Genomic DNA, 12181 nt, shown 5'->3' on the forward strand with positions numbered 1-12181 from the left:
GTATTTTTATTTACTAAATCTGACAAACCTGGTAATGTGATTTTTTTCCTTCTTTTTCCCTTAACTGTGTTCAGGTGACACTGTGAAGGTGACAATTGTCTCAGATGATGTCCGGGGCCTGATTCAGGGAAACTGCGATGCCACTGACAGAATGCAAGAAGGCAAGCAGGTGCAGAGGATCATGATGACCACTTTTTGGAGATGTTCAGTGTAGTAAGCAGTCAAGTTTATAGTTCTGGGGCTCAGGAGAAATGTCCAGGGGTCATCACAATATAGGTAATCACTGAAGCCAGAAATGATGATTTACTTAGGAAAAGCATGAAGGATAAGACAAAAGTAGGAAAGGACCAACATTCAATGAAAAAAAATTTTTTTTTAAATTAAGAATAAGCAAAGTGCCCAAGAAGAAATGATACAAAGGTAGAAGGGAAAACAGAAGCATGGTGGCTGAGAAGCCAAAGGAAGAAGTTTAGGAGAGAAGTCATTAACAGTGTAGACAGGACAAATAAAGCCTGAACTGGGGTCGTTAAACTTAGAAATGAGGATATGGATGACCTGTGCCACAGTAGTTTCAGTGGAGTAGTTGGACAGAATGAAAGTGAAGGTCATGATCATAAACCGTGCTTCTAAAGGCTCCTGGCAGTGAACGGAGGGTATGGAGACAGAAATAATTAAAAAGGGAACAGGAGGAAGAGGGGGCATTTTGTCTTTCTAATATAGAAAAGACTTGAGCATATACAGATTCTGGGGAGGATTTTAAAAAAGGAAAGAGTTTGAATAATTGGTGAAAGAACAGTCTGCAAAAAAAGGGATTCCAAAGTACAGGTGGAGAGACTAGCCTTGAACAGAAGGGAAGAAATACACCAGTCTGCCAATTTGTCGTACTGTAGTGACTTGCACCATGCTGTGATGCTGGATGCTACACCATCAGTATTTCATATACCAGCAGCGTCACCCATGGTAGACAGGTTTCAGCAGAGCTTCTAGACTAAGACAGACTAGGAAGAAAGGCCTGGTGATCTACTTCTAAAAATTATCCAGTTGTCCAATATAGAGCTGAAAGATGAACCCTCTAGGTTGGAAGACACTCAAAATATACAGTGGTTGCAACAATGGACTGGAACATACCAACAATGGTGAAGAAGCTGCAGGTCCAGGCAATGTTTTGTTCTGTTGTACATAGGGTTGCCATGAGTCAGAAGTGACTCAACAACAACTAACAACACCAATATCTGAGCGTGAAAGAAGAAGTGAGACTGAGTGCAGCTGTAGGTAAATCTATGGCTCTATCTACACTCACTGTCGAAATTCCTAAAAAACAAACACTCAAACTTTCTCACTATCAGATAATCAGCTTTTTAGGAATAGAGTACTAGCATTTTATTATGTCTGCTCTCTTTGAATCCAACTACACCATGCTAACTTCCCGAAAAATATTTGAAGAAATTGAGAAAAAAGATGCTAAGTGATGGAGCCAAACTTTCCATCTTGCATCCTGGAGGATTCAGCATCTCTCTGGAAGCAAATATGTGAGGCAAGCTGATCTTCAGTAAATGGGCAAAGATAATTGCTTTAATATCAGAGAAAATGAAAATCATTCCCTTGGCTCATGACTGGAAAAAAGGAACAAAATGAGTCTGACCAGTCTCCTTCCATCCTCCATAAAAACTTCTGCAGCTTCAAATCTAGAACTGACTCTTCTCAACAGAACTGGATACCTGCAAGCTAAGTGGATTTTCTCAGAAATGAAGAATTGCAGAAATTAAAAAAGAGAACAAACATTTAGAACTGAATCACAATAAAAACATTACAAATAAAATATTTTAGAACATAGCTGACGGAGTACTTAGAGGGAAATTTGCTAATTTAACAAAATTACTAGGAAGATGCTATTTCTCCCCAAACTAATCTATAACTTCAATATATTATCAATAAAAATTCCAGTTGACTTACAAGCTTGCGAGTAGCCATTTAAGATATAACTGTTGGTCTCTACTCATCTGGAACAAAAAAGAATGAAGGAAACCAAAGACTCAAAGAAGAAACTAGTTTATAGGACTAATAGCCCACATGAACCATGGCCTCATCTAGCCTGAGACCAGAAGAACTAGATGGTGTTTGGCTACTGCTACCAACCTTTCTGACCAGGGACACAATAGAAGAACCTTGATAGAAAGGGAGAAAAATGTAGAACAAAACTCAAAATCCTAAAAAAAGGCCAGGCCTATTGGACCAACAGAGACTAGAGGAACCCCCAAGACTATCACCCTAAGATACCCTTTGAACTTGGAACTGAAGCCACTCTCGGTGATCACCTTTCATCCAAATAATAAATTGGCTTATAAAATGAACAATCGCCTGTGAATACTGTGCTCCCTTAAAGCATCAACTATATGAGACCAACGGTCAACATTTACCCTAAAACAAAGATGAGAAGCTAAGGAGGGGCAGGGAAGCTAGATTAACGGAAACAGAACAAACAGAATGGAAACAATGAGAATGTTGACACATTGTGAAAAATGTAACCAATATCATGGAACAATCTGTATAAAAATTGTAAAATGAGAACTTAATTTGCTATGTAAACTTTCACCTAAAATGCAATAAAATATATTTTTTTAATTCCAGTTGATTTTTTTAAAGAAATTCAATAAACTTGCTCTAAAGTCCATAAATAATTAAGTCAACGCTGAGATGAAGAAGAAAGAGAAAAAGGATTTGCCCACTCAGATATTGAGGCATACTACAGAGCAATAGAAATTAATGAACAAAACAAAACAGTGTGATACTGGTGCAAGAACAGACATTTAGATTACTGGAATAAAATATACAGCTCAGAAACATACCTGTGTGCATATGGGAATTTACACAATAAAGGTGGTTTCACAAATCAATGGAGAAGGATAGATTGAATTCCTAGATGGTACTAGAAAAACTGGCTCACAGATGGAGAAAAATAAAACTAAAGCCCTGCTTAGGCCCAAATACATAGGTGAAGTCCAGATAGATCAAAAATCTAAGTTAAGATAAAAACCATCAAATTAATAGAGGAAAATGTAGGAAAATTTCTTTGTTACCTCAGACGCAGATGAAGACTTCTTAAACAGAAGCTCAAAACAAAACTTTAAACCAAAATTGACAAGTCAAGGATTTCTGTTCAATAAAGGATGCTATACTCAAAGTAAAATGGCAGATAACAAAATGGAAAAATACTTGCATATTTTAAACTGAAAAGGGTTAATATCTACTACGTACAAGGAACTCCAGAAAATAAACAATAAAAAGGCAGCAAGGCCAATAAAACAATGTGGAAAGCACATTAAAAAGCTATTTACATATTCTGCATCCTACTTTGGTGAGTGGCATCTGGGGTCTTAAAAGCTTGCAAGCAGCCATCTAAGATGCATCAATTGATCCCAACCACCTGGAGTGAAGGAGAATGAAGAACACCAAAGACACAAGGAAAGTATTAGCCCAAGAGACAGAAAGGGCCACATAAACCAGAGACTTCATCAACCTGAGACCAGAAGAACTAGATGGTGCCTGGCTACCACCAATGACTGCCCCGACAGGGAACACGACAGAGAGTCCCTGATGGAGCAGGAGAAAGGTGGGTGCAGAACTCAAATTCTAGTAAGAAAACCAGACTTAATGGTCTGACTGAGACTGGAGGAACCCCAGAAAGCATGGCCCCTGGATTCTCTATCAGCCTAGAACTAAAATAATTCCTTAGGCCAACTCTTCAGACAGGGATTGGACTGGACTGTGGAACATAAAGTGATACTTATGAGGAGTGTGCCTCTTAGCTCAAGTAGATACAAAAGAGTAAACGGGCAGCTTCTGTCTGGAGGTGAGATGGGAAGGCAGAGAGGGTTAGGAGCTGGTTGAATGGACATGGGGAATCAGGGGTGGAAAGGAGGGGTGTGCTGTCACAGTATGGGGACAGCAATTAGGGTCACATAACAATGTATGTATAAATTTTTGTATGGAGACTAACTTGAAATGTAAACTTCATTTAAACTACAACAATAAAAAAATAAATAACAAAAAAAAAATAAGAAGCTATTTATAGAAGAGGAAATTTAAAAGTCCAACAGGAGCTAAAAGATGCTCACACACAAAAAAGACCAGACTTACTGGTCTGACAGAGACTGGAGAAACCCCAAGAGTATGGCCCCTAGACACCCTTATAACTCAGTACTGAAGTCACTCCTGAGGTTCATCCTTCAGCCAAGGATTAGACAGACCCATAAAACAAAACGAGACTAAATGGGCACACCAGCCCAGGGGCAAGGACAACAACGCAGGAGGAGACAAGAAAGCTGATAATGTGGAACCCACAGTCAAGAAGGGGAAAGTGTTGACGCGTGGTGGGGTTGGCAACCAATGTCACTAAACAATGTGTATTCATTAATGAGAAACTAATTTGTTCTGTAAACTTTCATCTACAGCTGAGAGAGAGAGAGAGAGAGAGATGCTCAAACTCATTAGTAATCAGAAAGACACAATTAACATCAAATATCACTTTATACCTACATACCAGAAAATATTAGAAGTTTGAGAATGCCTAATGGTGGCAAGGGCATACAGATGACAGAGTTCCAAGGATGTGGAGCTTGAGAATGTAGATTGTACAACCATTCTGGTGAGTAATCCAGCACTACTTAGTTAAGTAGAGAATATGCAGACCCTAAAAGCAAACACTACCACCCATCTGTTAATTTGTTGTACGATGGTGGCTTGGGTGTTGCTATGATGCTGGAAGGTATGTCACTGGTATTTCAAATACCAGCAAGATCACCCATGGTGAAAAGGTTTTAGCAGAGCTTCCTGACTAAGACAGACTAGGAAGAAAGACCCGGTTATTTACACCTGAAAATTAGCCAGTGAAAATCCTATGGATCACAACAGAATATTGTCCAGTATAGTGCTAGAAGATTAGCTTTCTAGGTTGGAAGGCACTCAAAATACACAGTGGCTGCAACAATGGACTTGAGCATACTACCGATTGCAAAGATGGCACAGGACCGGGCAACATTTTATTGTGCTGTATGGGGTTGCCATGAGTTGGACCCAACTTGACAGCAACTAACAACAAGAAGAAACCAACAATTCTGATCCTGGGTATAAATCCCAGAAAAAATCCTACACAGGTCCATAAAGGGACATGTTCGAGGCTGTTCACTGGTGTTTTGGTGGTGGAGCAGGGATGGAGGTAATCAGATGCCGTAGTGGAGAGTGGATTGGCGAGCTCTGGGAGATGCAGACCAGGGAGTGCTATGCAGCAGTGAGAAGCAATGTATTAGATGATAGAACAACATGGGTAAATCTTAAAAACAGTGTCGAGGGAAAAAAGTAGGAAACAGAATGAACTATGTAACCAAACTAGTTGCCATCAAGTCGATTCTGACTCATAGCACCCCTGTGTGTAGAACTATACACCATAGAGTTTTCAATGGCTAATTTTTTGAAAGCATTTTGCCAGGCCTTTCTTCTAAGGTGCTTCTGGGTGGACACGGTCCCCCAATCTTTTGGTTAGCAGTCACGCTCATTAACTATTTGCAACACTTAGGGACTCTGAACTATGTAACACACTATCATTTAAGAAAATTAAAAATACATGCATGCAAAATAGCAATACCCAGTTTACAGGAGCTCATAAAAATAAAAAGATAAAAAAACAGGATAAAAGAAAGAGGAAGAAGAAAGGAGGGAAGGGAGAGGAGGAAGGAAGGAAGAGAGAGAAATGGCTAACAAACCTCTGAACTTGCTTTGATTTACAATGTTAACTGGAGTCAGAAAAGTCCTTCATAATAGCACAAGTACTTAAAAGACTAAAGAAAGGAATGAAAAGTTTTTTTTCTTTGAATTGCTCCACCCTTTATATCTAATATTTGTAGAACTCTAAACAAGTACCACAGATACACTTGTTGGCTGTAAATCGTTTCAGTTACGGCATACTTATAATAGGCCATGCTGGATTTTTCTCAGCACTTGACTTTGAGATTTCTACAGATAGGAGCTGCTGGTTATAAATTATTAAACCAACACCAGCAGGTCTTTATCTTGAATAGCACTAATCTGAATTGGAAATAAGTCAGCATTATCAGCTTCAGACGTCTTAATTAACATTCCGATACCAATCAGTAACTTGGCTCATTGTTGTTTTAGAAAATATTTATATGGACATTTCTGAAAGCATTTGATAAAAAAACTTAGAGAACTCCAACAGTTTTATGAAAAGTATAAACTCCAGTCTTCTTTATTAAAATGTCTGCTGGTTGATGCCAATCGAATCACAAAGTCTTGTATCATGCGAAACACACAGTATTTGCTCAGTAATCATTTGTTGACCAGTTGATCAGTTGGCTGATTGATGTCAGCAACGGTCCATTCCCCTGTTTGGGAGTTTCCGGTCTGGTGATTTTCAAAATTTATAGATAGCACTTCAGATGTATACTCTCGCCCTACGCCACTTGTTAAAGGCAGTGGTGGTTCAGTGGTACCATTCTCACCTTCTACACAGGAGACTTAGGTTTGATTCCCAGCTAATGCACACCAAGCGTAGCCACCACTCATATGTGAGTGGAGGCTTGGGTGTCACTGTGATGCTGAACAGATTTCAGTAGAGCTTCCAGGCTAAGACGGACTAAGAGGGAAGGCCTGGCTACCTACTTCTGAAAATCAGCCAGTGAAAACCCTATGGATCACAAAGGGTTGCCATGAATTGGAGGTCAGCTCGACTGCATCTAACAACAGTGCCTAACAACAATGCCACTTGCTAAGTAGTCTTCTTTTCTTTCTTCCTCTGGCTTCCTTTACTCAGCCTCTAAGCCCTGGTATATTCCTGCCCTTCACTGCCTCAGGCTCACACTAACTATGCCTCCATTTAACTACACCGCTTCCCCCAGCAAGCGTTTCTTTCTAATTCCAGATACTGCTGAGTTTCTGTGGCAGGTCAATGTCACTGCTCTGCCATCGGTGACAGTAACCAGCCTCCTCAGGGATTCAAAGGGTAAATGTCTTTAGGCCTTTAGATTAGTGCAAATTTGACATCTGTCGCCCTTTAGAGAATACATCTGGCTTAACTGAGTCCCAAAGTGATGCTGGCAGAAAAAAATGAAAATGCTCAGGCAAATGGCAGCCTTGCCTTTCGTTCCTTGTTCTCTCCTGAATCCACACAAAAGCCACCTGTGACTTGTTTGTACCCAACAGACTTCTCACACCTTCAGGGCTGATGGATCTCTGCATAGCTTTAAGCAAGCAGCTGCCAGAGGCTCTCTCTCTTCCCCAAGACAAGTGGATTTGTTAAGTCCCAAAGATCACCTCATTTTTGCTGTTGCCTTGCTCAGTGAACAAAATGAGGACAATAACTCAAGAAAGTTTTATGAGGCTTCACATTTTTATTGATTTAGTGGACTTGTTTATAGATATAAAAAAGTCATCCTGGCCTTTGTATAGGTATGACCAGGGGCAGATTAACCAGTAAGCAAGGCATGCACAGGCTCACAGTAAGCAAGGTACGCACAGACTTAATTGCTTACTTACTAATCTATAGTGAACAATTTCACATGGGTGAAAAAGAGTTGAAATTGTGTACCACAGATTAGTAAGAAAACCCTTATGTACCGTGCTTATTGAGTAATCCATCCCTGGGTGTGACCATTGCAGAAAATGCAATTCAAACTTTTCATTCATTGTCAGGATTCCTACCTGCAGACTTGACATCTACAGGATTGCTGGCTCATCTAAAGACTGACAGAAGGCAAGGGGAAAGAGGAAGAAAAGGAAGTGGGGAGGGGATGATGTGAAGGAGAAAAGGAGAAAAATAGGCAGAAGTGCATAAGGTGGTATCACATTATAGTGAGGAAGCAGAGTGGTTCGGAGGCTGTTAAGATCTACAGCCAGAAGTCCTAGGCTCAGATCCCACTCTGCTACTTATTAGCTGTGTGACCTTAGGCAAGTTTCTTAACCTCTCTGTTTCCTCATCTGAAAATAAGGATGATAATAATACCTACTTCATGAAATTGTTGTGAAGATTAAACACCCCACACTTACAAAGCAATCACTCTGTACCAGGCACTGTTCTAACTACTTTGCATATATTAACTTAATCCTCTCAACAGTCTTCTGAGTTGGGTGTGTCAAAGTTTCTTATTGTTGCTGTAACAAATCACCACAAACTTAGTGGCTTAAAACAATACAAATTCATTATCTTGCAGTTCTGGAGGTCAGAAGTCCTAAAATCAAGGTCTTTGCAGAACTGTGCTCCTTCTGGAGTCTCTAGGGGAAAATCAATTTCCTTCCTGAATTTTTTGTTCATGGCCTCTTTCTTGCTTCATTTCGATCATCACTCAGAGCTCTGCTTCCATCCTCACATCCCCTTCTCTGATTCTGACCCTCCTTATCTTCGTTATATAAGGACCCTTGTTATTACATTGGACCTATGTGGATAATCTCCCCATCTCAAGATCCTTCATTTAGTCACATCTGCAAAGTCCCTTTCACTATATAAGATAACATAATCACAGATTCTAGGGGTTAGGACATGGACCTCTTTGGAGGCCATTATTCTGTCTACCAACGGTGCTACTATGATCCCCATTTTATAAAGGGTAACTGACACATAGAGAGATTAAGTAATTTGTCCAAGGTTATGCTTTTCCCCGATACCTTCCTGCTTCTCAGTGGGTTAATGTTTACAGTGCACTTGGAGTACTGCCTGGCATAAGGAGGCATGAAGCTGGTTTAGCTTTTGTTATTATGGCCGCTTGTTGTTGTTTGCTGCCATAGATTTGGCCCCCGACTTGTGGCGACCCCATGCACAATGGAAGGAAATGCTACCCAGTCCTGTGCCATCCTCACGATTGGTTGTGGATAGGACCACTGTGATCCATAGGATTTTCATTGGCTGATTTTCGGAAGTAGACCTTTCTTCACAGTCCATCTTCATCTGGAAGCTACACTGAAACCTTTCAACATCACAGCAACACGAAAACCTCCACTGTCAGATGGGTAGTGACTGCGCATGAAATGCACTGGCTGGGAATCGAACCCAGGTCTCTCTCGTGGAAGGGGAGAATGGTACCGCTGAACCACCACTGCCCCCATATTATTATGGCCAATAAAACCCCAAATCTGTTACCATTGAGTTGATTCTGACTCATAGCAACCCTAAAGGACAGAGTAGAACTGCCCCATAGGGCTTCCAAGGGGCACCTGGTGGATTCAAACTGCCAACCTTTTGGTTAGCAGCCATAGCTCTTAACCACTATGCCACCAGGGTTTCCATTACTATGGCAGTGAGTGTTAAAAACAGAATATACAATAACTGCTTCAGCTTTAAGTCAGTGGCACCAACACCAAAAGTGGGTCTGCCCTTGGCTGGTATAAGACGGTCTCTTTGTTTTCACACATATTCCAAAAGAATTGATTGATGGAGAGTTTGGGATTTGGTGAAAGGGAACGGGTAGTTACACCGCTCTTCTTATCACTGGGGATCTTGAGCAAGCAGCCCAAGCTTCACTGTCTTCATTTGTAGGATGATGCTATAATGAGCACCCCGACATAACAAACCATCAGAACAATGAAAGGGGATCATGCCTGTAAAAGGAGTCCCTGGGTGGTGCAACAGTTAGCTCGGCTGCTAACCAAATGGTTGGTGGTTTAGGTCTACGAAGAGGCACCCTGGAAGAAAGGCCTGGCTATCTACTTCCAAAAATCCAGCCACCGAAAAACACTGTTCAATTTTAGCAGCCATTCACATATTTGTTGAAGAAAAGAAACGTTGGTTATTGGTGTTTCAATTTGAATAAAAAAAGAGATGTTAGCAAAGGGAAAGATGCTTTGACATTAAAAGCCCGGCACTTACCCTTACAGATCCCCTGCTTGTTGTAAAAGCCTTCACCACAGCTGCTCTCACAGCTACCCTCTCTCAGCACTTGGAGGGCATCTCTGCAGGCCAAGCAGTGCTTCTCCGTGGGCCCCCAGCATGCTGCACAGGACTCGTGGCAAACTGCAGGCAAACACACAGTCAGTAAACAACCTACAGTCCAAAGGACTAGTCATAACTGTTCTTTCAAACGTTTCACAATTATAAGGAAGATGTTAGCTCTTTGGTTCCTAAACTGTTATGCACATATGTGCACCTCATGAAAAATGCACCACCTTCCCCCCACCCCGGAAAAAAACAAGTATTTTTGAGGACCAGAAGTTAAATTTTGGTAAATTATTACTAAGAGATTTAAAACAGGAAATCAGAGCTTTTCAGTAATGTGACTCAGAAGGAAGAAAATAATAGTTTTCTAGACAAAGACTGACTGTTTAATGAAATCAGATGGCCCTCTATCACCTGGCCTTTTGTAATCACACAACAAAATGTCAACAGCATAACCACCTCCCACCTCCAACAACCTCAGGAAACAGCTAAGGAGGGATGCCATTTACTCTCGTCCTTGATTAGAATTTTAAACAACCTGGTGCCACCTTACACTTATTGCTCTTTGCCTCCCTTTCTGTTTGTATATGGCTCTGTCTCTCCCATTTCTCCTTCTTCTATCCTCACCCACAGCTCTCATAGTCTCCCTCAGTCTCTCAGTTTTCCCCCAATAACATCTCCTTTATACATGTATCTTAAGTAACCTAACAAAGCCTACATTTTTATTATGCCTTTGGTTCCTAACTTCAAATTGTTCCTAACCCAAAACCAGTTATTTAATGTAATTCCAGCTCATGGTGGCCCCATTATGCACAGTAGAACTGCACTACATAGGTTTTCATGGCTGTAGCCTTTGGGAAGCCGATTGCCAGCCTTTCTTCTGAGATACCTCTAGGTGGGTTCAAACAGCCATCCTGTTGGTTAGTAGCCTCGCACTTAACAGTTTGAGGCACCCAGAGACTCAATTCCTTTAAGAGTCTAAAATTTCATTAGTGAGCTGAAATGGACTGGTAGTGGCCATTTTGAATCAAGCAATCATATGGTCTACCATGCTGGGAATGACAAATTGAAGAGCAGTGACATCACATTCATCATCAAAAAGAACATTTCAAGATCTATCCTGAAGTACAATGCTGTCAGTGATAGGATAATATCCATATGACTACAAGGAAGACCACTTAAAACAACTATTATTCAAATTTACACACCAACCACTAGCGCCAAAGAAGAAGAAATTGAAGATTTTTACCAACTTTTGCAGTCTGAGATTGATCAAATATGCAATTAAGATGCACTGAGAATTACTGGTGATTGGAATGCGAAAGTAGGAAATGAAGAAGGATTGGTAGTTGGAAAACATGGCCTTGGTGACAGAAATGAAATAGGTGATCACGTGGCAGAAGTTTGGAAGACTAACGACTTACTCATTGCAAACACCTTTTATCAAAAACATAAATGACGACTAATACACGTGGAACTTGCTGGACGGAATACATAGGAATCAAATAGACTACTTCTGTGGAAAGAGATGATGGAGAAGCTCAATATCGTCAGTCAGGACAAGGCCAGGAGCCAACTGCAGAACAGATCATCAATTACTCACATGCAAGTTCAAGCTGAAGCTGAAGAAAACTAAAACAAGTCCATGAGAGCCAAAGTACAACCCTGAGTACGTACCACCTGAATGTAGAGACCATCTCAAGAATAAATTTGATGCACTGAACACTAATGACCAAAGACCAGATGAGTTGTAGGATGACATCAAGGACATCATACATAAAGAGAACAAAACGGTCATTAAAAAAAAAACGGCAAAGAAAGAAAAGACCAAAGTGGATGTCAGAAGAGACTCTGAAACGTGCTCTTGAACTTAGAGCAGCTAAAGCAAATGGAAGAAATGATGAAGTAAAAGAGCTAAACTAAAGATTTCAAAGGGTGGCTTAAGAAGACAAAGTAAAGTATTATAATGAAATGTGCAAAGACCCGGAGTTAGAAAACCAAAAGGAAAGAACATGCTCAGCATTTCTCAAGCTGAAAGAATTGAAGAAAAATTTCAAGCCTCAAGTTGCAATATTGAAGGATTCTATGGGGAAAATATTAAACGATGCAGGAAGCATCAAAAGAAGCTGGAAGGAATACACACAGAGTTACTGTACCAAAAAGAATTGGTCTACGTTCAACCATTTCAGGAGGTAGCATATGATCAAGAACCGATGGTACTGAAGGAAGAAGTTCAAGCTGCAC

At 40.6% G+C, this 12181-nt stretch overlaps 1 protein-coding gene across 1 annotated transcript in view; it reads right to left on the reverse strand.

Annotated features, from left to right (window-relative positions):
* FRAS1 (Fraser extracellular matrix complex subunit 1) overlaps positions 1 to 12181 on the reverse strand; it is a 516919-nt gene that overhangs the window by 251773 nt on the left and 252965 nt on the right. Inside the window, exon 15 of the mRNA XM_012557480.1 lies at positions 9872 to 10015. Coding sequence (XP_012412934.1) covers positions 9872 to 10015 — 144 coding nt within the window. The remainder of the gene's footprint in view (positions 1 to 9871; positions 10016 to 12181) is intronic.

This window comes from Trichechus manatus, unplaced genomic scaffold (assembly GCF_000243295.1).
Source record: "Trichechus manatus latirostris isolate Lorelei unplaced genomic scaffold, TriManLat1.0 scaffold00105, whole genome shotgun sequence".
Classification (NCBI taxonomy): Eukaryota; Metazoa; Chordata; class Mammalia; order Sirenia; family Trichechidae; genus Trichechus; species Trichechus manatus.